Source organism: Phoenix dactylifera, chromosome 16 (genome assembly GCF_009389715.1).
Source record: "Phoenix dactylifera cultivar Barhee BC4 chromosome 16, palm_55x_up_171113_PBpolish2nd_filt_p, whole genome shotgun sequence".
Lineage (NCBI taxonomy): Eukaryota > Viridiplantae > Streptophyta > Magnoliopsida > Arecales > Arecaceae > Phoenix > Phoenix dactylifera.
Genome location: NC_052407.1, coordinates 5,770,157 through 5,794,490, shown reverse-complemented (window position 1 = coordinate 5,794,490; position 24,334 = coordinate 5,770,157). Strand labels below are relative to the sequence as shown.

General features: G+C 39.6%; 1 protein-coding gene across 3 annotated transcripts; it reads left to right on the top strand.

Annotated features, from left to right (window-relative positions):
- Positions 1–11,039: 11,039 nt before the first annotated feature.
- On the top strand, positions 11,040–16,109 carry LOC103720785 (BTB/POZ domain-containing protein At3g50780-like). Of its 3 annotated transcripts, none has more exons than XM_008810677.3 (3): positions 11,040–11,325; positions 12,340–13,121; positions 14,778–16,109. In XM_008810677.3, exons 2-3 carry the CDS (start codon positions 12,486–12,488, stop codon positions 15,726–15,728), a joined length of 1,587 nt encoding a protein of 528 aa, XP_008808899.1. In that variant the 5' UTR covers positions 11,040–11,325; positions 12,340–12,485; the 3' UTR covers positions 15,729–16,109. The 3 variants fall into 3 exon arrangements, with proteins under 3 accessions (XP_008808899.1, XP_008808898.1, XP_008808900.1); XM_008810676.4 differs by having other exon boundaries at positions 11,247–11,561; XM_008810678.4 differs by lacking the exon at positions 11,040–11,325 and adding an exon at positions 11,556–11,693.
- The last annotated feature ends 8,225 nt before the right edge of the window (positions 16,110–24,334 follow it).

Sequence of the window (24,334 nt, the reverse complement as noted above, 5' to 3'; positions counted from 1 at the left end):
TTCATGTCTAGAATAGCAAAATTTGGATTAGGTTTTCCTATTTCTCACTTTTTTCATGAAGAAAACCTAAGATAAGTTGGAATTCTATTTTGTGAGAGTAATAACTTTGTTCCATTTCTTTGCATAGAACATTCGGAAAAGCCTGGTTAAGCCCATGTTGACCCGAATAAGTGGATTCAACTAGCCCTGGCACTACACCAGATCAAATTCCATATATTGGTCCGTAGCCCTAAGATCTTTGAGAATTCGATGCAATTTGCACCCGGACTCCATTTTCTCACCTCCAATCTTCGGCCACAGCCTATCTTATGGGCGGCTGTAGTGGAGCAAATCTTCTTTAGAGTGACAGAACTTTAAATAAGAGCAACTGTGGACGTGAGAAATGGAACTGGCGAAAATATCGCAAAGCTGTTGCTGTCAAGGGCTATAAGAGTTCCCTTCACTTTGATAGGTGCCTGATATAAAGCTTGAAGGCTAAAGAACTCGTACAATAGTTCAGAAAAGATATGCCAATGTGACAAACTGATGAGATATGGAAATAGTCACTGTAAAACTAGGATTAACTTTTATAACAATTAGGAAGTAAAAAATATAGTTAAAGCTAGATCGAAGACGTAACACTTTAAACGAATCCAGCTAATAAGAGAAGATATTTTTTAAGTATATTGTATAGGTAAGTGCTTGATAGCCGACAATTGTTAGCTTGGTCGGTTGGCATCCACTCCCAAAGGCTCACTCTTGGAGAAGACCAAGGATTGAAAGCATATGGATGACACATTATTATTGTATTGCTAAAATTAAAAAAAAAGCTTAGACTCCATGTTGATGTCATGAGGTTCATCTTTGGGAGCTCGGCGGATACTCTTGGAGAGCAATTCGGCTACAATGGTTGATTAGATCAGGAGTGAATATACTAGGTCAGATCTACATCCATTAGTTTGGGATGTATGTCACCTTTTGAAGGGTTTCGACTCATTTTGAGTCACACATGTATTTCGAAAGGTAAACAGTGCGGCTGACTGGGTCACTTCCTTTGCAGCACATCACACCGGGGCCTTTTTATGGAATGACACTATCCCTATTCTGCAGGGCTTAGCTTGTGTTTTGTATTTTGATTTTTCAGGGCATACTCGCACTGTACAGTGAGATGTCGGTTTACCAAAAAAAAAAAAAAGAAGCAAGCCGTTGTAATTCCTATACAAACAAGAAAGAAGAATATGTACATGTTTGGTCTCATATATATATATATATATATATATATATATATAGCTCCATATGCTACCGCAAGGTATAACATGTATAAGAGAAATCAGCATTCATTGATTTATCCTTTCCTTTCCCTCTTCGGGTCCACGAACAATTATTATGAGGACAAACCCATGTCCCAGGCATAGAAATGGACATTCACAGTGGGGAACAGACATACTCATACAAGCACGAAAGTTGCACACTGCGAAGTCTAATAAATCCCCTCCAGACTCCAAGAAGAAATAAGAGGGAAAGATCCAAAGGTTGCAACCCCAAGCATCATTGCCGTCCCTCGTGGTGCCCATGAGAACGGGCGCCACGCGCGCGTGGCACGAGATGCAGCGACGGTCGAGGCTAAAACAGCGCGGCGCGGCACGGCACGGGCGTGCCGTGGATGGGCCCGTGAACCGAGGGGTCACGGAGCGCCAGCGTCGGTCGGCTGCTGCCAACCGAGGGCTGGTACAACGGGCCAATCATGCGCCCTCTTGCTAACAACTGTTCGACGAATTTCCCTCCGCTAATCTGGGACTATCCGGGACCATCGGTCCTTCTCAGTTTGCTACATAAATATTGGCATGCCATGGAGTTGTACCAGTCCGGCTCCAGTAATACTCTTCTCATCCTCATCTTTCAGAAACATTTCTATTTTGAAATGGTCACATGAATGCCATCAGACCAAAGTTTCAAAATTGCCGAGTCCCTAGAGTGCTTGTTGAGTGCAGTACAGAGGGAAGCATTTACTGCGTGAGATGTATACCTAAAAAAGGGTGAGGTTTTGGTGCATCTAGAATAGCAACGGGCCACTCATAACTATTTCTATGATAGTTTATGTCGGAGGCATGATAACTATTTCTATGGTCGTTTGCATATGAGACATAGGTTCCTCGAATATAATGAAAGAAGGATAAAGTTTGAGGGACATGTTGCTCATCAAGGCTAATGAATGAATAGATAAACTTGCGGGAGCCTACATCGACTGAGGCTACAGAGAGGTCGAGTTGACTTGTGACTTGTGCTGACCCGATTCATTTAGACTTGACTTAACCCATTCTTGAAGGCCTATAAGTTCAGATTAGGTACAAATATTAGACCAATTCCATATTTCGGATCGGACGTGGATTTTATAGATTTTGATCCAACCTGACCCAACTTGGTTTCTCTCTCTCTCTTTTTTTTTTGTTAAGATAAAGATGTTATTTTAGATAAAATGACCGCTCACGTTAATCTGGCGTGAGTACAATCAACTGAGTCGAGATACAATATGTGGCCTAAAAAAGGGATACAACATCAGCCCATGTCCATGAGACCTCTTCAGAGTGATGGGCAGCAAAGGAGGCCACCCAATCAGCCGCCCTGTTCGTCTCCTGGTATACATGAGTAGCTTGAAAGGAGTCACAATCTCGCACCATCCACTGTATATCGCTAAGTCGAGGATGACCATCGACCTGTCGCACATCCCGGATCCAGTTGATCGCCATAGCAGAGTCTCCTTCCAGGGTGATCTCACTAGCCCCTAGAACAGTCCTCGCATAGGTGATGCCTTTCCATGCCGTCTTGAGCTCCGCTCCTATGACTGTCGTGCCACAGATGCGCCGCCCTCCCGCAGCAATTAGGCGAGAATTGTGATCTTAGATCACGAACTCCGTCCCTCTTTTATCTCCTCCTGCTTGTACACTACCATCGAAGTTCACCTTGAGATGACCAGGGGGTGGAGGTTCCCAAGTGACAAGAGTGACTTTGGGTGCTGTGATAGCGATATGGGAACCTCAGGTGTCCCTAATCCCCCCAGGTAAAGTCGCCCTGGTAGTATCGATGATGTCGACCGTAGACGGATAGGTCTATCCAGCACAGCTCGTAGAGGTGACCTCCTCCTCTTGAAGATTTTGGCATGCCTGTCTAACCAAATATGATAAGCCAAGTAAGCACAGGTGGCACCCCACTCCACTGTCCCCGGTCTCCGCATGGATGCCTGCAGATGATGTAGTAAATCCTCCGCCGATCCCCGACCTTGCGGTAGAGATATTGCCGTGCTCCTCCACACCTGTGTCGCCCGAAGGCAGCAAAGAAGAGCATGACTAATGGTTTTCTCCTCGTCAGGGCAATCCTCACACATTGGAGTCGTCCTAACACCCCTCCTAGCCAGTACACTGCGGGTCGAAAGGCATCTCCAAGCCACCTTCTAGATGAATAAAGCCACTCAAGGATGGATGCACTGCTGTCAGATCCACCTGCCCTCTATTTGTTGAGTAGTCTCCCTTTCCATCACTGCCTGTAGATCCCTAGCATGCACCCTCATCCTCCTTGTCGGAGTCCATACCAGCATGTCCACCCCCTCCCCAGTCAGGATCGGAAGCTCTAGGACCCTTTTAGCTAGCTACTCCTCGAAGACGTCCCGGATCAGTGCCTCATTCCAACTGCTCATACTAGGAGTAATCATCTCACTAACCCTACACCCTGACAATCTTGCCGAGTCCACCATCGTCAGCATCCGCCTCAATGGATGCTCAGTCACCTAGGCATCCTCCATCATATCAATGGATCGTCCGTCACCAATCGTCCATCTGATCGCGAGTAACACCGTCGGTGCATAGGCACAAATCTCCTTCCAGATGAAGGAGTTATGACGTCCAACCTGAAAATCAGTCACCGCCGAGTGCGAGCCATACTTACTTCTTATGAGGGCACTCCACAAGCTGTCCGGCTCCAAAATATACCTAGCGGCATGTCTCACCGCATGACCTCTTGCCTTGCCAGTAGTGAATGTACTCCCAAGCCACTTGATTTGACTGGTTGGCATACCGTCTCCAACGCCACCAAGTGAATGCCACCTCCTCCTCCCCTCGTACTCCAGATGAACCTCCTGAACAACTGCTCCATGGACCTCAATGGTGCTATCGGCACAATGGTGTTTGATAGTAGGTATATCGGCATCGAATTGAGGACTGTCCGCACCAAGGTCACCCTGCCCATCATAGAGAGAGCATCCATCTGCCAGCTTTCTAACCTCTGTCTGATGCTGTGCACCATGTCATAACAATCCCCACGCTGGAGGCACCACCCGCCCCCAGGACCTGCTTGATAGATATCTTCACTTGTGCTTGATCTTCCGACTGAAGTTGATTGCTGACTTGGCCAGGTTGATCCGTTGGCCTGAAGCAGCATAATACTTCTCTAGGATCCTCCAGATGATCATCGTCGTTTGTCTTGTAGCCCAACCGAGGAGCAAGCAATCATCTGCAAATTAAAGATGTGATACCTGGATGGACCCTAGCCCCAATTTATAGGCCTCCAGAACCTGGGTTTCAATGGCATGAGGGAGGACTCTAGACAGGGCATTTGCACACATGATGAAGAGTAGGGGAGACAAAGGGCACCCCTGCTAAAGTCTGATAAAAGAGGCGAAAAAGCTCGAGGGTGTGCTATTCACCAAAATGGCGAAGGTGGAGGATCTGACACACCCCATGACTCAGCTGATCCACCTCTCATGGAATCCAAAGCTCACCAACAAGTCCTCTTGGAAGCTCCAGCTCATCCTGTCATATGCCTTCTCCATATCTAGCTTGATCCCCATTAAGCTTTTCCGACTTGAGGCCCTCCTGAGATCAAACATGTACTCCTGTGTAATGAGCACATTGTCGGTGATACTCTGTCTCCCCACAAATGCTTTCTACGCTGGGCTGATAATCCTTGGCAGAATGCTCCTCAGTGTAGCAACCAGAACCTTCATCGTAATTTTGTATAGAGTAGTGCATAAACTAATCGAGCGATAGTGACCAGCCTCCGTAGCCTCCGCTCTCTTCGGGATCAAGGTGACAAAGGTCCTCTTCCAGTCCTCCGACATTACTGCTATGCTGAAAAACTGCTGGATAGCCTGTACTACATGCTATCTCACTATTGCCCAATATCTTCTAAAGAAAACTAGGGAAAAGCCGTCTGGTCCCAAGGTCTTATTCTTTGCTAGGGTCCATAAAGCCTCCTAAATCTCCTCGGCGGTAACTGGCCTGATTAGGGCTTCATTTTCCTCCACGGACACCGTTTTCGATGGCATTGGCATGGTAGGTGTCCTCTCACTGTCTAACTGCTCTGTCCACCTCAATCTGAAGAATTGCTCCAATACCCCTCTGATAGTATCCGGGTTCTTCGTCAGCTGCCCCATCTACCCTCCTAATGGCTATGATCCTGTTCCTCTACCATCGGATGATCGCTGACTGATCAACAAATCTGGTGTTCCGATCTTTCTCTATAATTCATTGTACCTGCAATTTCTGTCTCCAAAGAGTTTTTTGTTGCTGGAGAAGCGAATCATATAGAGATAGCTGAGATTTGAGCTCCCCCATCCTCTTTGCCGACAAGCCTCCATCCTGAAACTCTTGGACTGTAAACCCGCAATAGCAGCCTCGGCCTCCTCCAATCTCTTGAATATATTCCCCACCTCTTTCTGGTTCCAATGCCTTAGTCGTAGCTTTGTCAGCTCCAATTTATGGGACACCCTGTACATCACATCTCCCTTGACTGGCACCTACCATGCCTCCTGCACAATCTCTCTCGGCCGGGGGTAAGCAAGCCAAAATTCCTCAAATCTAAAGGGACACCGATAATGGAGAGAGTTGGAGGTACTAACTAGAATCGGACAATGGTTTGAGACAATCCGTGGCAGATGACTCACACCGTAGTCCAGATGACACTGCACCCATGAGGCTGTGGCAAAGGCTTTGTCCAGCCTCTCCGAACTCTGGCGCGACCCTGTCTGTTGTTGCACCATGTGAATCTGAGGCCTGTGAACCCAAGATCTACCATGCCATTGTCCATAATGAAATTCTGAAACTCTCTGACCTTCTTATTGTTGGTGATTGTCTTTTCCTCCCATCTTCTCTTGCGGGTGATCTATGCAATTGAAGTCTCCTGCTATGACCGTGGGGTGTCCCTATTGGATCAATTTAGCTGCTTCATTCCACAACGTCCTTCTTTCCTTGAAGTCAGTACTTGCATACATTGCAGCTAGAATCCATGACTCCTCGGTTCCTTCAGTGATAATCATTATAACCTACTAGTTACAAACATTAAATACTCGTTGCATATAGAAAGGCTAGTTGTTGAGGTTATTAACCTCTTGAAGTATATTGCAGTTCTAGATAAATATTAATGCATGGAGTTTTAATCATTATAACCTGCTAGTTACAAACATTAAATATGTCAATATTGCAAACTTCTTGCCTCTAAGTTGCAATGATGACGCTGAACATGTTCAAACTAATCTCGTTGCATAAAGAAAGGCCAGTTTTTGAGGTTATTAACCTTTTGAAGCATATTGTAGTTCTAGATAAATATTATTGCGTGGAGTTTTGACCATGTTGACAAATAATTTTGTGGCAATCAAAATTAAATTTGATTTAGAAGTAAGAATAAATTTTTTCATGAAATTTCATTAGTAAATAAATGTAGAGGTGGGCTCAAAGTGAATCTGACCTGGACCTGAATAATTTAGATTGGGTCCAGGTCATACATAGCCATAATCCGATCTGAATGATCTGCCGGGTCTAAAAATATTTTCATGAACCTGACCCAATCCGACTCGACCATCTACTGTATTGGATCGAGATCCAATATCAAGATCCATATATAAAACCGAGCATGTTTCAAGCATATTTCATTGCAACAATCTGTTTGCAACCTAAACTTCTAGGAATTCAGCATTACTTCAGACCTGAATTGTATATTCGCTTAACGATCCCCAATCATGTGGTTGAAATAAAACAAACTTTCCCTAGGAGTAAATCTTGTCACGTTCCTCACTTTAAAGAGCATAGATCCTCAGCAACCTAAATTACAAGAATTTCTGCCATAGTCTCTTAATGTTTATTTTCTCTCTCAGAAAACAAAATATTCCACTCCAGTATGTTGTATGTATAACTCGGCCATCAACAAATTTAGCTACCGCAATCATCACGAATTGGGGCTCGTCTTGGTAATCACACTCTTCTACTTGGCAATCAAAGGGAACAACTTGAATTTAGATGATTAAAGTACGGATAGGTATCCTTTCTTATTTCAAAAGCTACCACAAAACAACCCTTTTGGAATGTTTGCATGGCATTTCCTCGTATGATTCAGGTATAAAGAGCAGCCAACTTGTTATCACGTTGTGATGGTGCAAGGCTACCGGACCTCTACTCCCTTGCATCCTTCTCGTACGAACGAGTCCAATACGGTAACCAGCTTCCATCCAAGTATTTCCAAGTACACCGTACGTCACCACCTTAATGGGTCCACTTCAATATTGGTGCATGCATGGAAGAATCATAGCCCCAAACACGACAACAAAGCTCCAAAATAATTCAAAAAAAAAGTCTGGAAGGCACTGTTTGGTACCATTCGATCGATAACAGTGCCGTGTCGTCGTTTTCTTTAATTGCTTTCCCTTCTCTATTCATGTCGCATCAAAGTGGTTATATATATATATATATTGGAATCAACTACGACTCGTACGATGGGCCGGTCAACTAAAGGGAATCTGCTATGTAGCATGCTTAGAAGTATTTCGAATTTCGAAAACTCTGTATAACCAGTCATTGTTCGGCCAAAATCTCAAACGATTTTTGAAATCGTGCCGGCCAAACAAGTAGGGCATGGCCTGCATGTAACATGCCCACACCTAATTCTCCGGACGTATGGAGGCCTACCGATTATAGTCGATTCACGTGGCCAGATTTTAGGGCGACAGGCTCTCATCTTCACCTATACAATCTATTCTTTGAGGTACCTTTCAGGTAAGTGCTCAGTTGCCCTGACAAGCTATTAAGAATCTCATCTGTTCTCTGCATATCATCTTGATTTAGGTATCGGAGGGTTCTCCGTTAGACACACTCCAGCAAGAAAACTTATCTGTCTTTGTTGTTTCAGATGGGATTGAAACATCAACTTCAACCGTCAACCCTGAATTGCAACACTGCATGGCTCGAACATCCGATCGCCATATCCACTAGCATCTAGCATCTCTCCTAGTTGGTGTGCAGGGCAAACCAGTTCTTAACGGCAACAATACGCGCATATATATATATATATATATATATATATATATATATATATATATATATATATATATATATATATATATATATATATATATATATATATATATATATATATATATATATATATATATATATATATATATATATATATATATATATATATATATAATTTAGAAAACCCAACAGTACGCACCACCGATGATAACTAGCATCCTCTTACTTCGAAACACTAAATTTATCACTTGCATCAATAAAGGTTTGCACATTTGCATATTATGTTGTTAAGTTCTAAATTTTGGGAGAGTGCGGTGGAGATGCAACAACCTCGAGCAACCAGAAGCAAACTTCTTCTTAGTTTTAATGACATGACACCTTAAAACCTGTCAATGATGCAATAAATCAATGGCGGAACAGTTTGTTAGAAGCTTTAGGAGTTTACATCGTCAGATGTGGTTATTTACATGGCAATGACTGTGATTGCAACGGGAGCTTGCTTTTAGCTTGTATTGCTGTGCAAACGCATAGCATTGATGTGTGTATGTGTGTATAAGCTAATTATCAACACGTATATACATTTTCCATGTAGAAAGCACTGTAAATAATATGAGTTTTCATGAAAAAGTGGTTAAGACTGTGATTCTATATTATCAAAGAAAAACGTCAGGAAACAAGTACTCCTACACTTAATACTAATATTAAAGCATATATCTTTATCCTCAACAGAAGTATAGGAAATCTTCTTTAGATTTATTCAAATATGTACTCTTACCAACAATACTGCTTCTATCATTGTTGCATTTGTGAAGACTTGTGCGGGCGCTAAGCACTGGGTAGATCTTAGGTTCATATACAGAATTAAAAAATCTAAATATTTTTTTTAATAAATTTGTTTCTCTCTCCAATATCTTTTTTATTATTGTTGGTTGATTCAATTGGTGTTTGCTCTGGATCTTAGGTTGATGTGTTCGATCTATATCGAGCAGTGCACTGTTCAATAGAATAACAAGAAAAAAGAAATGAAGGATGCTAGTTGATTCTAAAATATATGAAAAAGCCTTTATTCTGACCAAGCTGGTATCCAAATTTGACAATCTACAAAGATTTTATCTCTTACACCAATTATCTAGAGGCCTGCTTTTATAAATTTTGGGCTGATACCATGAAATAGGCAAATCTATCAATTGGTTAAACAGAAATTCTTAGACCCCAAAAACTAGAGGCCTCCTTTTACAAATTTTGTGCTGATACCATGCAATAGGCAAATCTATCAATTGGTCAAGTAGAAATTCTTAGACACATTAATAGCATAAGTAATGGTGCAAAGTACATTAATATCATAAGTAATTTTCTGGATTAAATTCCATGGTGAAAGTGGTCAGAGATTCAAAGAAAATAAAATATAGGAGCAGCTTTCCCAACTCCTGAAATCTCTTATGTTATAACCAGTCTAAATTCACCTCAGATAATCTCTATCTTTGAGGTATAATCTGTGAATCACTCTGCAATATGCTTCATAGTAAAGAAGAAAATATTTTTTTTTTAAAAAAGTAGATAGCTAGATTTAGATTTAGGTCTAGCAAATTATAGGGTATTTTAAATTGATCTGACTTTTTTTTTCATTAATTATTTGATTATTCAAAAAGCACTACACCTTGGTCCACACAATGCAAAAGAAAGAAGACATTGGATGAAGATAGGATTCCTTAATGCCAAAGATATCTTGGTCTTTAGAATGCATCCAAACATCCCACAATCTCAGGCTCTGAGCCCATCCATCCTACTTCACATTCTCTCCAAGGCATCATCTCCTCCTCGCCTTCCTTCCACTACCATGTGCATCCAACCTATCCCACTAAGTTATGCTTAACAAAATTACACCTACTCACCTTTTTAATTCCAACTCCTTGTCCTCCTCCCCCCCTCTTGCTGCTGGAATTGCCACCTTTCGGGCCTCAAAACAGGCTCCAAAACACACTCAAAACAACCAAAAGGGTGAGTGGTTTCTTCCAGAGCTTTCAGAAAACCAGCACCCAGAACAGCCAGCTTGGTGTCCATCTCTTGGTCTTGTTTGGTCCCCCATAAGAAGCAATTACCAAATGCAATGCTGCCCACTTCCAGACAGATGTTTGGATCTTATGCTGTCCTTTTTTTTGTTGTTGCTGGGGCTTCAAACTGGGATATCACTGAACAGCGAGAACATCTCAAGAGAGCCCATAACTAGGGTTCCATTTATTTATTTATTTTTGGTACATCAGTAGCAGCTCACACTAGTTTCATGCGAGCATTACCATCAAAGTCAAGAAACAAAATACTCCGCAAATATGGAGAAATAGATATAAAGAGGGTTCATAAATTTTTTTCAGAATGATAAGAGGCGACCCAAATAATTCCATTTATCTTTCAAAGCCTCTGGACAAAACTCTCTAATCCTCTCCCTGCAGGCTACAGTCCATTTCTTTATTCAAAGCAGGGGCGTTTGTGGAATAATGTCGAGTGCCTTTTAAGTTTGCCCCCACCCAGAACCCTCCAGTTCTCCTATATTTTTATTTTGAGAAGAGGCATTTTGGTAATACAACAGAGAGTTTGTTTGTTTTTTTTTTTTGGGCATGGTTGGCATAATCTAGAGTAGTTTTCAAACCTTTAATCCCCTGCATTTTATTTCTAAACAGGGGCATTTTGGTACTACAATGGAGAGTTTGTTTTTTTTTGGGGGATTTTTGGCATAATCTAGAGTACTTTTCAGACCTTTAATCACATGCATTTTATTTCTGAACAGGGGCATTTTAGGACTATAGTGTTCATGACGGGGGCATTTCGGCATAATGACAAGTGCTTATTCGCTTTTTAAAAGTTCAAACCCAACTGAAACCCTAAGATCCTCCTCAAATTTTATTCAAAGTAGGGGCATTTTTGGAAGACTCTGCCACCTGAAACAGGGGAGTGGGACTGGCTGTGAGAGAGAGGAGAAGTGAAGGAGACTTGAAGACAGAGAGGCGATGATGGGTTGGAATATGTTGGATGGAAAAAGCGACGACACTCTTATCTGGTAAAGCTAAAGGCTTTTTCTTCTTCTCGTTCTTTTCTCTTTTTCCGCTTTTAAATCGGAGGGAAATCATTGAAGACCACATCGATCATTCCCCTCTGCGGTTCCACCCATCGAGCGGTTCCCTCATGCTTGGCATCGGAGCTTGGTTTCATCATTAGCATCCGAGGAGAGAGAGGAGGGAGGGATGGGAAGAAAAAGTGGAGTGAGGTGGTCGAAGGGGCTGAGGAGGGCTTAAGGTGAGTCGGTTTCTGTAGGGAAGTGATCCCAAGTTGGAACTTTGATGCTTCGTGTTTTTGGCTTCTGGATTCTTAGGATTTGGATAAACTTTAGCGTTCATTCATGGTCTAATTGATGTTGAGGATGTAAAGGTGGAGTTTTGAGGGTTTCCTTCTTGTGTTTGTGGCTTCTGGGTTCTTTGGATTTGGATAAGTTTTACTGTTGATTGCTCTTTCATGCTCTAATGTACGATGATATAAAGGTTGAATCTTGGGGTTTTCTTCTAGTGTTTTCGGCTTCTGGATTCTTTGGATTCGGGTGCTTCTTTGGTTTTCCACACTTTTCCTTCGCCACTTGATGTTTTCTCGAGGTCATGGTTCATGGTTGGGGTGATAGATGTACATTTAAGAAAAAAGTTTATTTATTGTTTCAGAGATAGTGGTGATCTGTGTTCTCGATCCTTTCATTACTGATATTAGAATCCGCTGGTTTTAATTCGATAAAATCAAAGTATATCTATGCTGAGTCCTGAATTTGAATGCTTGCCCTTTGATTTTTTAAGATGAACATGTGTTTCTTTGCAAAATATTTTGTATATCAAGTTGAAGTTTAAAGGAAATAACGATTTTAAGTTTGTACTCTTTTGTAGCATGCATTTGGATCTGCTGTAATTTGATGTGACATATGATTTTGTTCTTCGGATTTCTTTGTGGGTAAAATTTTATGAAAGATCCAACTGTGCTGTCGTTGTGTTTGGATTTAGGTCTCCTGATATATAATTTTTGTCCGTATATGCAGGTCTATATTTTTGTGCAATCTGTCTAGGATCACAATTTGCAGTTCCGTAGGAAATCGAGCTTTTGGAGATATTGGATTTACAGTCTTGGTGGCCTTTGACTGAATGATTTTAGTTTCTGAAATTTTAAGTAAAGAAAAGCTTTAGAATGGCAGATTTTAGAGTTAGAAGGCTTGAAACGGGTCAGACAAAGATCAGAAACGTTCCTATTGCCGTGACTCCAGAAGGGTTCTGGTGTTGCCCTTCCCCTGCTGTACTTCAGAAGACCCTCAAAAATCATAATCAGCAAAACAAACAAAAAGGGTCACCACCACCATCAAAGGCTCCTTCGGTTCAGAAGGCAGCAATTCTCCCAACAGAAAAGAGGCAACTTCCTAACCAACTAAGATCTAGGGTTGTTTCTGATGAGCAGAGATGTGTGACAGCAGATGCTTCTGCTGCAAGTCCAACAAAGGCTCCTGAGAGGCCACCAAAACCGAATGGTGAGAACCAACAACGAAAGATATGTGTTGGCTTCGGCCAGCCTGAGACCAGTGATTTGAAAGTCCTTTTGTTCGGAAAGGAAGGGATTGCTGTGAAGATGAGTGTTCACAGGAACATTATTGCAGAACATAGCAGGTTCTTTGCAGATAAGCTCTCTAGGCAGTCTCCAGTACCATATATTGAAATAATGAACTGTGAGGATGTGGAGATTTATGTCGAGACTGTGGGACTGATGTATTGTAAAGAAATGAAGCACAGACTGATCAAGCAAAGTGTTCCACGTGTACTCCGCATTCTAAGGGTTTGTTCAGATATGATGCTGTTTATTTTCTTTACTTATAACAAAAGAATTGGTCTCTTGATCCTTCTAATTATCAACTTACGTTCTTTATCCATACCTGTGTACTAAGTTACCTGCTAGTACATTTTTTTGTGTCAATTATTTGATCCTTAAAGGTGATTCCTGAGTTTGCAGCAGCAAAGGCATATAGTCAAGATTATTGAAAAAAATGATAAATTTTGATAATTTTGGTTTCAACTGATGTTTTTTTATTTGGTATCTAGTGTCAAATTTTTTGACATTACAGTATCATAGTTTTGTTTAGATTATCTAAACATGATCTATTTAATCTTAGTAGCATTTGAAAAATGTTACATTTTAGGAGGCAAAGGTTTCTTCTGTTGCTTTTCACTTGTAAAAGTATAGCAATCTCTAGGTGTCTTTTATGATGGATGACTAAGAGGTTATGATTTTTCTAAAACTGAAGGGAGTAAATTTATTATAGTTTCTGTACCACCATTTAATGTTGTTGAAGAAACCTAATGGACATGATGGCCATATGATTCTTTAAGTTCACATTCTCTTATCGTGGTGCTACTGCATAAAAGAAGTAAAGATATATGATGTACATTACTCATGTAGAGGAAATACATCTCATTTGTCATTTTTGGATTGCCTCATGCTTATGAGAATGTAAAATTAATTATATGACCATAATTTAGGTGGGGATATTTTATAGCTCTAAATGATAAGAAGGATATGTGAACCCAAAATTGAGATCAGCAGGGATTAGCATTTGAATGAAGCTTAAAGTTGTACTTTTACAACTTTTACACAATCAAGTCATTGGGAGTGCTCATTGTTGTCCTATGGCCATGTGGGATGGAAAGTAATAGACAGCCACGTAACAGATAAGACTTGGGGATGTTTTATAGCTTTAAATGCTAAAAACTAAGGAGGATATGTCTGCTCAATGCTGAGGTCATCAGTGCTTAGCACGCCAAAGTGGCTTTGGTGTATATATATATAAAGGGCATCTGGATGTAACTGGAAGTCACATTTTTCAAGATCAAGTCTTGGAGTGCTTGTTGTTATCCTATGGTCATATGTGATGGAAAATAATAGACTGACTCTTAAAGGATAAGACTTGAATATAGGTGCAAACGTGAAAAAGGGAAATTTATGAGATAGGATTTCAGAGTGTTTTAGCTGACAGGCTACATATCCTTACTAAAAACTTAAAGCAAAGTAAATCAGATTAGGCTCCTTATTTGTGATCATGGTGATATAGAGAAGTGACTATTAAATATAGAGAAGTGACTATTAAATATCGAACAAAATAGAACAAACAACTTGCAAGAGAAACTGCAGAAACATGTTTACTTAAAATGGTTTGTAGCTTTGACGACTTTGTAAGGCGGTAATTGGATTTTAAGCTTGCATCCATTTGTTTCTTTGCACCATTCATGTACTTTATCTTTTAGGCAACTTTATTTTTATTTTTATTTTTTTGAATCTGATATTTTGGCTATTCTTATGATTGTTTCTTTTTGCATCCTTTTAGGCACCGCACTGAAATGCTCCTTTTTGAAACTTTTTACTGCTTCGTATTATCTCACAAGGGCTTGGTTAGAGGTTCATTTGTTTCTCTTCATAATTAGAGGTGATATTTTGCAGGTTGCAGAATCACTTGGCTACCGTTCATGCGTCAAGTCATGCTTAGATTACCTGGAAGCAGTCCCTTGGGTCGGAGAAGAAGAAGAAAATGTGGTGAAATCTATCAGACATCTTCTGAATGATAATTATGGAATCAGTCCTATACTAAAACGAGTAGCATCTGATATCACCAATCCTCCTAATGATACACTTGCTCATATATTGGAGCTGGTCCTCAAAAGCAATGAGGATCGTGGTCGGCGAGAGATGAAATCCTTAGTGCTGAAGCTTTTGAAGGAAAATAATCTTTGGACAAATGGATCTACAGACATATGCATTGAAACTTTATACAGTTCATGCCGGAACTGCTTAGACTCGCTATTAGCTGTGTTCAGACAAGCATCTGAACCTGGTTTTGCAGAAAGATCTTTAGAAATCAAAGATCCTGTCGTCCGGCAGATAGCTCTGGAGGCAGATAATCTTGTTTGGTTAGTTGAGATTTTGGCTGACAGACATATAGCGGATGAGTTTGCAGTGATATGGGCTAGCCAGAATGAGTTAGCTGAATTACACTCAAAGCTACCAATCATGTCACGCCACCTCATTAGCTGCATTACAGCTAGGCTTTTTGTTGCGATTGGGAAAGGAGAGATGCTTCCATCAAAGGACACTCGCCAGCTGCTGTTACATGTTTGGTTGCAGCCACTTATTGATGACTACAGTTGGTTACAGCATGGATGTAGATCATTTGATCGAAAGGTTGTGGAGGAAGGAATTGGCCGAACGATTCTGACACTTCCTTTGGAAGATCAGCAGAATATTTTGCTCTCATGGTTAGGAAGTTTCTTAAAGGTTGGCGATAACTGCCCGAATCTTCAGAGAGCCTTTGAGGTTTGGTGGAGGAGGACTTTTATAAGGCCATATGTTGAACAGCAGGGAAACCTTGCACAGTCAGATAGTAAGTTAACCTAGAATTGCACTAAAAAGTTAAAAATGAGTGCATTTTATCTGTAGAGTGTCTGAAGTAATGGATGACATGAGAATGAAAAGAAACTTTCTATGGAGATTTGAAGATTGGAGAGGGAAATGCTTTTTTAGATTTAAATGCATGGTACACTGTTTGGCGGTGGACAGTGACAGGTATGTGTTCTGTTGCATTGCACAGAATTTTCGTTGATTGGTGCTTTTGACTTTGTAAGGAATGTGTTAAGTTCATCTTTATTCCTATGCTCTATAAAAATATCTCTGAATTCCTGAGTACCAAAACTGAACTTTTGCTTTAATTTATTTTAAGCTGATGTACCATAATTACTATGTGGCTGCAATAGATATATATTTTGCTTGTTGAGTTCATTTAAGTTCCTCTGCACTTTGTTGCATTTCTTTCATGCACATGCAAAATCGAGTTAGATTAATACACTGGCCACATCAATGTTCATGATGTTGTACAGGAATTTTTTATTCATATAGTCAAGGATTAGATAAGCAATATTATGGTGCATTGTGTATCAGTACTTCAAATATGTAAGGGATACAAAGATGCTTCATGATAACATGATAAATAATTGAGACAACTTTTCCTTGGTTGTAACTCTTATATAATTGAGTTAAGATATATTTTTTAACCTGAACTTTATTCTTGTACATCAATAACTTGCAAGTCAAGATGCTGAGCTATTCTAAAATCAGTAAAGGAGCGTATATTTAATAGTATTGAATAGGGAAGATCTGGTTGGTGTTATAGAATTGCTATGGCTTCGTGCTTGTAAGTTTAATGTCTAAGCTTCCTTCTTATAGAGCTGATGTTGAAATTCTAAAGAAAAGACAGAAACTGATTTTCTTTTCAAGACACTGCATTTCATATAAAAATTGACCATATATAAAGGATAGTTCTCTTGGCAAAACTCAGGACTTGTGAGGGAGCAATGACAATTGTAGAGATTAGTCACATTGCTGTGTAGGCGAATCTTGGTTAAAAAGAAAGTATCGAATCATTAGAATTTGTTGTTTACCAGACAATGAGGATATTCAGTGCCTTTGTTTACCAGAAAAGGATCATAAGAGCAGATTTCTTGAGAGCTAAAACTGTGATTACTCATCAATCATTTAATTTTGATTTATGAAGCCAATGAGGCTAACAATTACGAAGTCCTGAAAATAAATAGCAAACAAAGTCACAAGACAGGAGTTAAGAACAGGAACATGTCAAAATGGTGATTATAGGATGTCTTTTGCAACCAGCAATCATTTAATTTGTTTTGATGGGTTCCTTTTTATTTTTCCTCTTTTCTTTGAATGGTTTCCCCGCTACCCACTTTATCAAGCATTCTTCCGGTGCTTTTGCTGCTGGTGTTATAGAAGACCTACCTCATGAGATTAATAGACGGGCACTGATAACATCCAATGTCTATGCTATCTCTGCATCTCACCTTGTCACAACATCTGCTAAGAAAATAATCAGTTGGAAGCATCACATTGCCTCTGGAAAGTATTTGATTGAGGTGATCTCTTTAATAGCTCTCTATGTATGGGAGAGGTATGCTGAATTCCCTTTGCATTGAATCACCAGCTGTTGAACCAAGAACATTCGAAATCAGCAGGAAATTTTTGTTATGGCAACAACCTGCCTTTAGATAGCCTGGTTGCATGCATGAGTGATGAATAAAGGTTGTTCTCGCTGCCGATAATTTATTCATCTGTAGTTTTATATGATTACTTTGTACTTGTGGTCCAAATATATTGAAATTCACTCTAGCTTTATTAGTGACTAGATGTCAAAGGGGATACTTAAAAGAGGTGAAGATGTTAGCTTGCTTCAGGCGAGGACACCCCTCCTTCGGCTCAGTTTCCTTTTCTTGGTGGCATGCAAGCATAAGAAAGGGCTGGGAGGGTTGGGACATTGGACCTTGGATGATCATCCCAATGTTTGACTGATCTATCTACTAGGTTTTCATGTGGGGCTACATTTTTTTTTTCTTTTTTTTTTGAACTCCAAACCTCAGGGTGGCAAAAGAAATTTGCACTAATAATTTTCCTAGAGATGATGGTTCTGTGCATCTTGCCAGGTCTGAAGCAATATGTTGGACCAACTAACTTTTCTAAAGGACTGTTACAAGCCATTCCTCTTCCAATAACAAGATGGACAGAGGTCGAACCGATACACGAACTAGCCTAGATCAGCTGAAGGCTACGCTCGATTCGCATTTTATAAGATTGTGGTGATTTAGCCATTTAAGATTCTGTGGAAAAGCTTCTTCTTCCTAAAATTCCTGCTCTTTGGCGTTGGCTTTTGGCATGGTTTGCATGTTAAGAAGTTAACAGTAAGCAAAATAGGGACACACACATATGAATGTGTGAAGGGGTGAAGAGCCCCACCTAGGCAATAGACATGACTTTTACCTTGTGGTCCTGAAACTTCTTTAGTAGTTGATGTCTATCCACCGGCACTGTCCTAGAGTTTCTACCTGCGCTTGCTATGAATCAAAAGCTGCCATTCTGTTTCTAAATGATCAAAGCCTTGTGAGAATTTCATGAAGTTAAATTTTGATAAGATTATATCATTCACTTGAATTCAAACATTCATATGTTCAAAATGATTACTTCCAAATTTAGTGTATTGATCATTTACAATTGAGCGTTTGGTAGAGGAACTATAGAAGTTGTATAAATTAATGATAAAATAGTGGAGAAGTGGTTGACATGGTATAAGCTTATATAATTAAAAAAACAAGAGAGAATAGGGTAAAGAAATTTATTTTAATTTGTTTGAAAAATAAGGAAAAGGAGGGGAGTACTGAAACAAAAAATTAAAATAACCTTACAGCTGGTCTTGAATAAACAAGTGGGAAATATAAAGCTGACTTCAAGTACCAAATAATTAGGAGAAAGCTGGATAATATGGTTATGGCATGGCTATTAAAATAACATCTTGCACCACAATGAATACCTTAAACAGCTAGCAATGGCTATTATATTTCTTTTGTTGGTTTTTTATCTTTTGAGTGGAGGGGAAGGCACGGCCCACTCTCAATTTATTAAAAGAAGATGATTACAAGATTACAGGAAAGAGAAGAGAAAACGAAGAGAATAGTAAGAAAGAAGAGTTGGCTATGGCATCAGAGGATTCGAACAAATCCACAACCTATCATGGGCTTCTAGAGCTCGGGCGTCTCCTTGGCATTTACAATCCTTCAAGAGGCGTGAGTTTGAAAGAACTGCCTCATTGGGTGTCTTTTTTGGCCAAAAATGCATTGTTGTTTCTCTATTTCCATGGTGTCCAACAAATGACCAAAGCTGCTTGATCCCACGCCATTCCTGAGAGGTTCAGGTTGTATATCTTTTGCATGAAGGAATGATTCATCTTCGTTTGTGACCTCAGCATTTGGATCGTTCAATAGCCACTTCGTGATCTGTGCAGGTTGATGAAAGAAAAGTTTGGAGTGCTTTTTGATCTGTGCGAGGAATAATCCAGTGGTTGATGCCGCAAAAAAACATCAATTGTTGTTTTGCATGAAAGATACCACCTGAACCCATTCCCAAGACATAATAACAATCGTAACAACCTAAGATCTCACTCAAAAAGACTAACAAAAATATATTATTTAGATTTTTTGGTCTATATAAGTAGTATCCAAAATCTACCAATGCAGAGCCGACACTCACATGGGTCCTTATATGTTACTTTCATTTAAGTCTAGACATCCTCGTCAGGTTAAGGGTCTAAATCTATTTAAATCTAATCACAATTATCATAAATTTAATCACAAACACTACTGTCAGTCCGTAGTCAATTTAAATAAATCCATGCATAATAGTCCAGAGTCCACATGGACCATAGGCCGGATATGCTTTGATACCATTTGCAACAACTCAATACTACACCGAAAAGGCTAGCTGGAAAACGTTATTTAGATTTCTTGGTCTGTACAAATATCTAAGATCTATCCACTAGGTTATCGATATAGAACTAAATGCACCCTCGCATGCTAATCACAACGATGCTGGAAAGGCTTTCGTTCATCTTGATTCTTCTCCATATCTATTTAGCAAAAGAACAGTGATGAAATAGATAGTGAACACTTTTAGCCAGATTATTACAAAGGCTGCATCCAAAACTCACATTCTAGCCCTAACACTTCCCTAGTATATAGTTTGTTCTGAACAACCAGCCATATGGAAATTTTGACCTTTTCCTGAGAGTCGCTGTTTTCCACATGGATTCATAAAGACGAGACTTGACGCTACCCGTGTTCTCGGAGGGAAAAGGATTTAACAGTAAAAGCTTTGCTCTTACTAAACTTCTAGATCGTTACATCAGGTCCATCTCTCGAGCAAAGAAGATTGTTGAAGTCTTCTCATTCGGAGTCCTCCCCTCTTACAAAGAGACTTCTGAATGCAATGCTTCAGATATTACTCCTGAGAATCTTTGGCTGTAGGATTCTTCCTGATGGATGCTTTATATAAGTTAGGGAATAGAACTTCCAAAGAACGGTTAGCAATCCATGGGTCCTACCAAAAGCGTAGATCTTTTCCTTGTCCCAATATATCAAGATAGCTTAAGGTAGGAGGGTGTCCAATAGTCCAGTTGGTAGGGTCTTTTGGGGGCACCCAAGACCTGTGTTCGAGTCATAGTCATGCTCTTACATTGATTCCAGACAGCCTAGATCTTAAAAAGAAAAACTTGCTACCAATTGGTCTTTAATTTGCTGCTTTATCATAGTAAACCAGTTCGACTAATTGAATGGATATATTTGGAAATCCAACTTAGAAAAAATATAATAATAATGGTCCAAAATCTTTCATCAATTAAATAAGAACCAAGTTGTTGGTACAGAGCTTTTAAACCCAAAAATCCCATATATTCATAAACCAACCCCTCAAAAATCCATAAAACTATTAACTATAAGCCCATAATCAACTAATAAACTAAAATTTCTTAGCGATCTTATTCGTCTGAAAAAAAAATAATAAAGAAAGACATAGGGTATATAGCTCAATAAGTAAACGTTACACTACCTCACTAGAATGAGCATAAGTTTTTTTTATGAATTGCTGCATCATTTAATGAAAATAGCTACCATTGCAAAATAGCATATTTAAATATAATAGTATCATAAAACAAGTTATAAATCAACCGTACTTTTACATTTGCGTGAATCATGCAAATTTCATAAATAAGGTCATAAATTTTTTGTCATTTTGCGACATCATAATTCATAATAGTTCTTTCAAATTAAATACTAAGGTCATGTTATACTTATAATAGGACCCTAATTAATGTTATGCTAATTGCTATAATCTGCTAGCAGGGCCGTATGCCAAGCTACTATAACTTGCTAGCGAGGGCTGTATGTCAAGCCACTATATCCTGTTGGCAAGGGTTGTATGCCAAGCTACTGTAACCCATTGGTGAAGGTTGTATGCCAAGCTACTGTAGCTCGCTGGCAAGGGCTATATGTCAACTTACTGTAACTCCCTGGTAGAGTCATATGTAGCTATCTGACAACTTGTAGTCATATTTTCTAAAAATATATATTTTTATATTATAAATAAATAAATAATTTGAAAGATATTAAATGGATTTATAGAGTTCCTAGATCATTAATAGTAGAACAATCATGCAATTCGTCTTTTCAGAGTAAAAATGTAGATTTCATAAATATAAAGTTCGTAGTTAATAAATAAGCCATTAATATTAAAATATCCATGAAATTATACTTTTTATGATAATACGTGACTTGTATAATATCATATGCTTAATCCTTAATTAAAAAAAATATAGAATCATTAATGTCAAAAATTATTTTTATATTTTATAAAGTTTTAAGCATTGAAGGGGCGATTGGCCAATTGATGGCATTTGGTGGCTCCAATGGCTCATATTTGTGCGACTCAATAAGAAAATCACGAAACAAAACTCGATCAAGGCTAAGATTATTTGGTAGGGCATATCATTAAGGGCTAAGGTAATTGATCTGACATGCTGCTTGGGTACCAAGATGGTTCGGAGCCTCTTTTTTAGGGTTAACTTGGATCCATAGGAAAAGGGAGATGGAACACTTCATTAGGGATCCATGGGTCTACTATAAAGAGAAAGAGGGTGAAGAGAGAGAAATAAGAGAGATAAGAAGAAAGAGGAAAAGAAAAAAAGCTGGGGAAAGAGAGGGTCATCACATCCTTCTAGGAAAGGGGAGAGGGGAGGCCAAAGGTCGTGGTCCAAAGGGTGGCAACATGCGGTAATGGCGGGTGACAGAGAGTAGCCAACAATAACAACCGACCGATAAGGAAACAAAAGAGAAAGGGCCGAAAAATAAGACTTTTGCTTGTAGCTTCATTTTTGGCATTAGCTGCTCACTAGTGGCTATGATTTCTATCGTGGAGGGTCATAGGAGCCTAAGGAGCTCGTTCAAGAGTCCCATGTCAAGGGGTGGCAGCGCCAATAGCTAAAGAAAGGAAAATAAGATTTGGAAAAATAGGGAAAGTGGGTAGAGAGCTTTTCTGATCAATTTCCAGACAATTTATTAGCAAAATCCTGCCAAGAGAGTTTCTATCAATGAAAAAAAGGAAGAGAAAGGAGAATCGAGGTTTATTTTAGGCTCTAATGGTATCTACAGCCTAATTTTTTAGCGGGCACAACAATAGGAAATGACAAACTTAAGAAGGAAGAAGAGAAAAAAAGAAGAGGGAATGCTTGTAGTCGAGGGTCATGGAGGGGAGGGGATTTTTATTTATAGAGGAGACATATGGTTCCGATGGCCCTAGATCTTCGTTTCTTCTTAGGGTTGCCAGCTTTGGATAGAAAACAGACTCCTATCAGGAATCTACCACTGCCTATTATGTACGAAGCATGCGTGGGGGCGACCATTTGGGCCAAGCCTAGGTCAGGCCGGCCAAATGGATCGGGCCCTGACCAAGCCTTGACATGTAGTTAGGACCACTGGTAATCCTCAACAATTGAGGAATGTTCTGCTACCTAGATCTTCCTCTGCACTATTACAACCTAGAACCTCATCTAAAATGATTAGTTAAAAGATATTGTTTGGATTTCCTGGTCCTGTAAAAGTACATAAGATCTACCTAGTATATAACTGATGTAGGACTAAACACATGCTTGCACAGATCCTCACATATTCCCTCTGTCTTAAGCTCTACCATCCTCGCCATGCTAAGTATCCAAATCCATTCAAATCTAATCACAAGTACTACGACCGGCATATGGTCAAGTTTCATGAACCTATATTGTAGTGTCTCCTAGTCTATATAGAACAAGACTGGGTCCACTTTGATACCATTGTCATAACTCAGTGCATAACTAATATAGAACTAAATACATGCCAGTATAAGTCCTCACATGTACAAGAATGGAATGCGAGGCTCCAAAAAATACACTACATATTCAACACCTACTCTTGATAACAATAGTCATTTAGCTAGGATGGGCTCCCATAAACTTATTGGTATACAAACATTGTATTAAAATCGTAGACAACTTCTAGTATCTAAATTGTGCCTTGCAGTCAGATGGTGCTGGAGACTTGTTAACAATCACCAAAATCTACAATCTTGGGAACATTTAATCTTGTCAAAATACTATGCCAACAAAGGTTTCTTCTTGGACAGTGCTAATTTGCATTCCCTAGCATCGCGGTTTTGGAAATGAGTCCTATCCTCGACCGATAGCTTTCCTTGCATATCACCTTTGTTCTGGGTGAGGATCAAAGATACGCTTATGTAAAGATCAACAGGCAAGCACAAACATTCATTCTTACCAATTTCTGAAATTATTCTCCATTGGAAAGAGGATAGTCACAAAAAGATATAAGATCCATAATTTTGTAAAATCTACTACATCTTGTTGTCCACTCTTTTCAAAAAGATATTTAATTTATTCTTTACTGCATCTCTGTCAGCCTTTTTGTGATCACCCTCAAAAAACTAGGAGATGAGGTCAGACTTAACCCTCCCCCTCCCTTTGCAGTTCGACTTCATCACCCGTGGTCCTCAAACCAAGGATGAGTGCAAAATCGGTCCCTACAAAAGGCACTAACATCTTACCAAACTAAAAACTTTTCTCGCCATCATACCAGAAGGAGAGCAATGTATTTAGGACTGGCCATCTTTGCTTGATATATGAAAGAGCTAGCATATATCCAAATGAAGTGCCCGTCACACTTTCCTTCTGCTTTTGAGATATGGACTTGACAAGGATGACGGTGAGATGCACAAAGTGGCTGAAGTAGCACTTTCCATTGTCCATATTTTTCGGATTAATAGAAGGTGCTTTGCCTCTCCTCAAAATTGGAGCATTCTTCGTTTTTTCAAATTTGATATTGCCCTTTTTAGTCTTCTCACCTTAGATCTCTGCATCACAAATGATATTCAAACAATACATTTCAGTAATATCATTTTAAAATTAGAAATGCATATTTGAGTAAATCACCATCCATTAATAAATGATCTTCATAACTGATTAGAGGCCTAGTTGACGACCTGCTTGTTGATGGAGAGGAACTAGCTTCTAGTGAATTCACAGATGTACTAGCAGGCTTGGCATCGTAAGCAGAGAAAATCAACCTAAT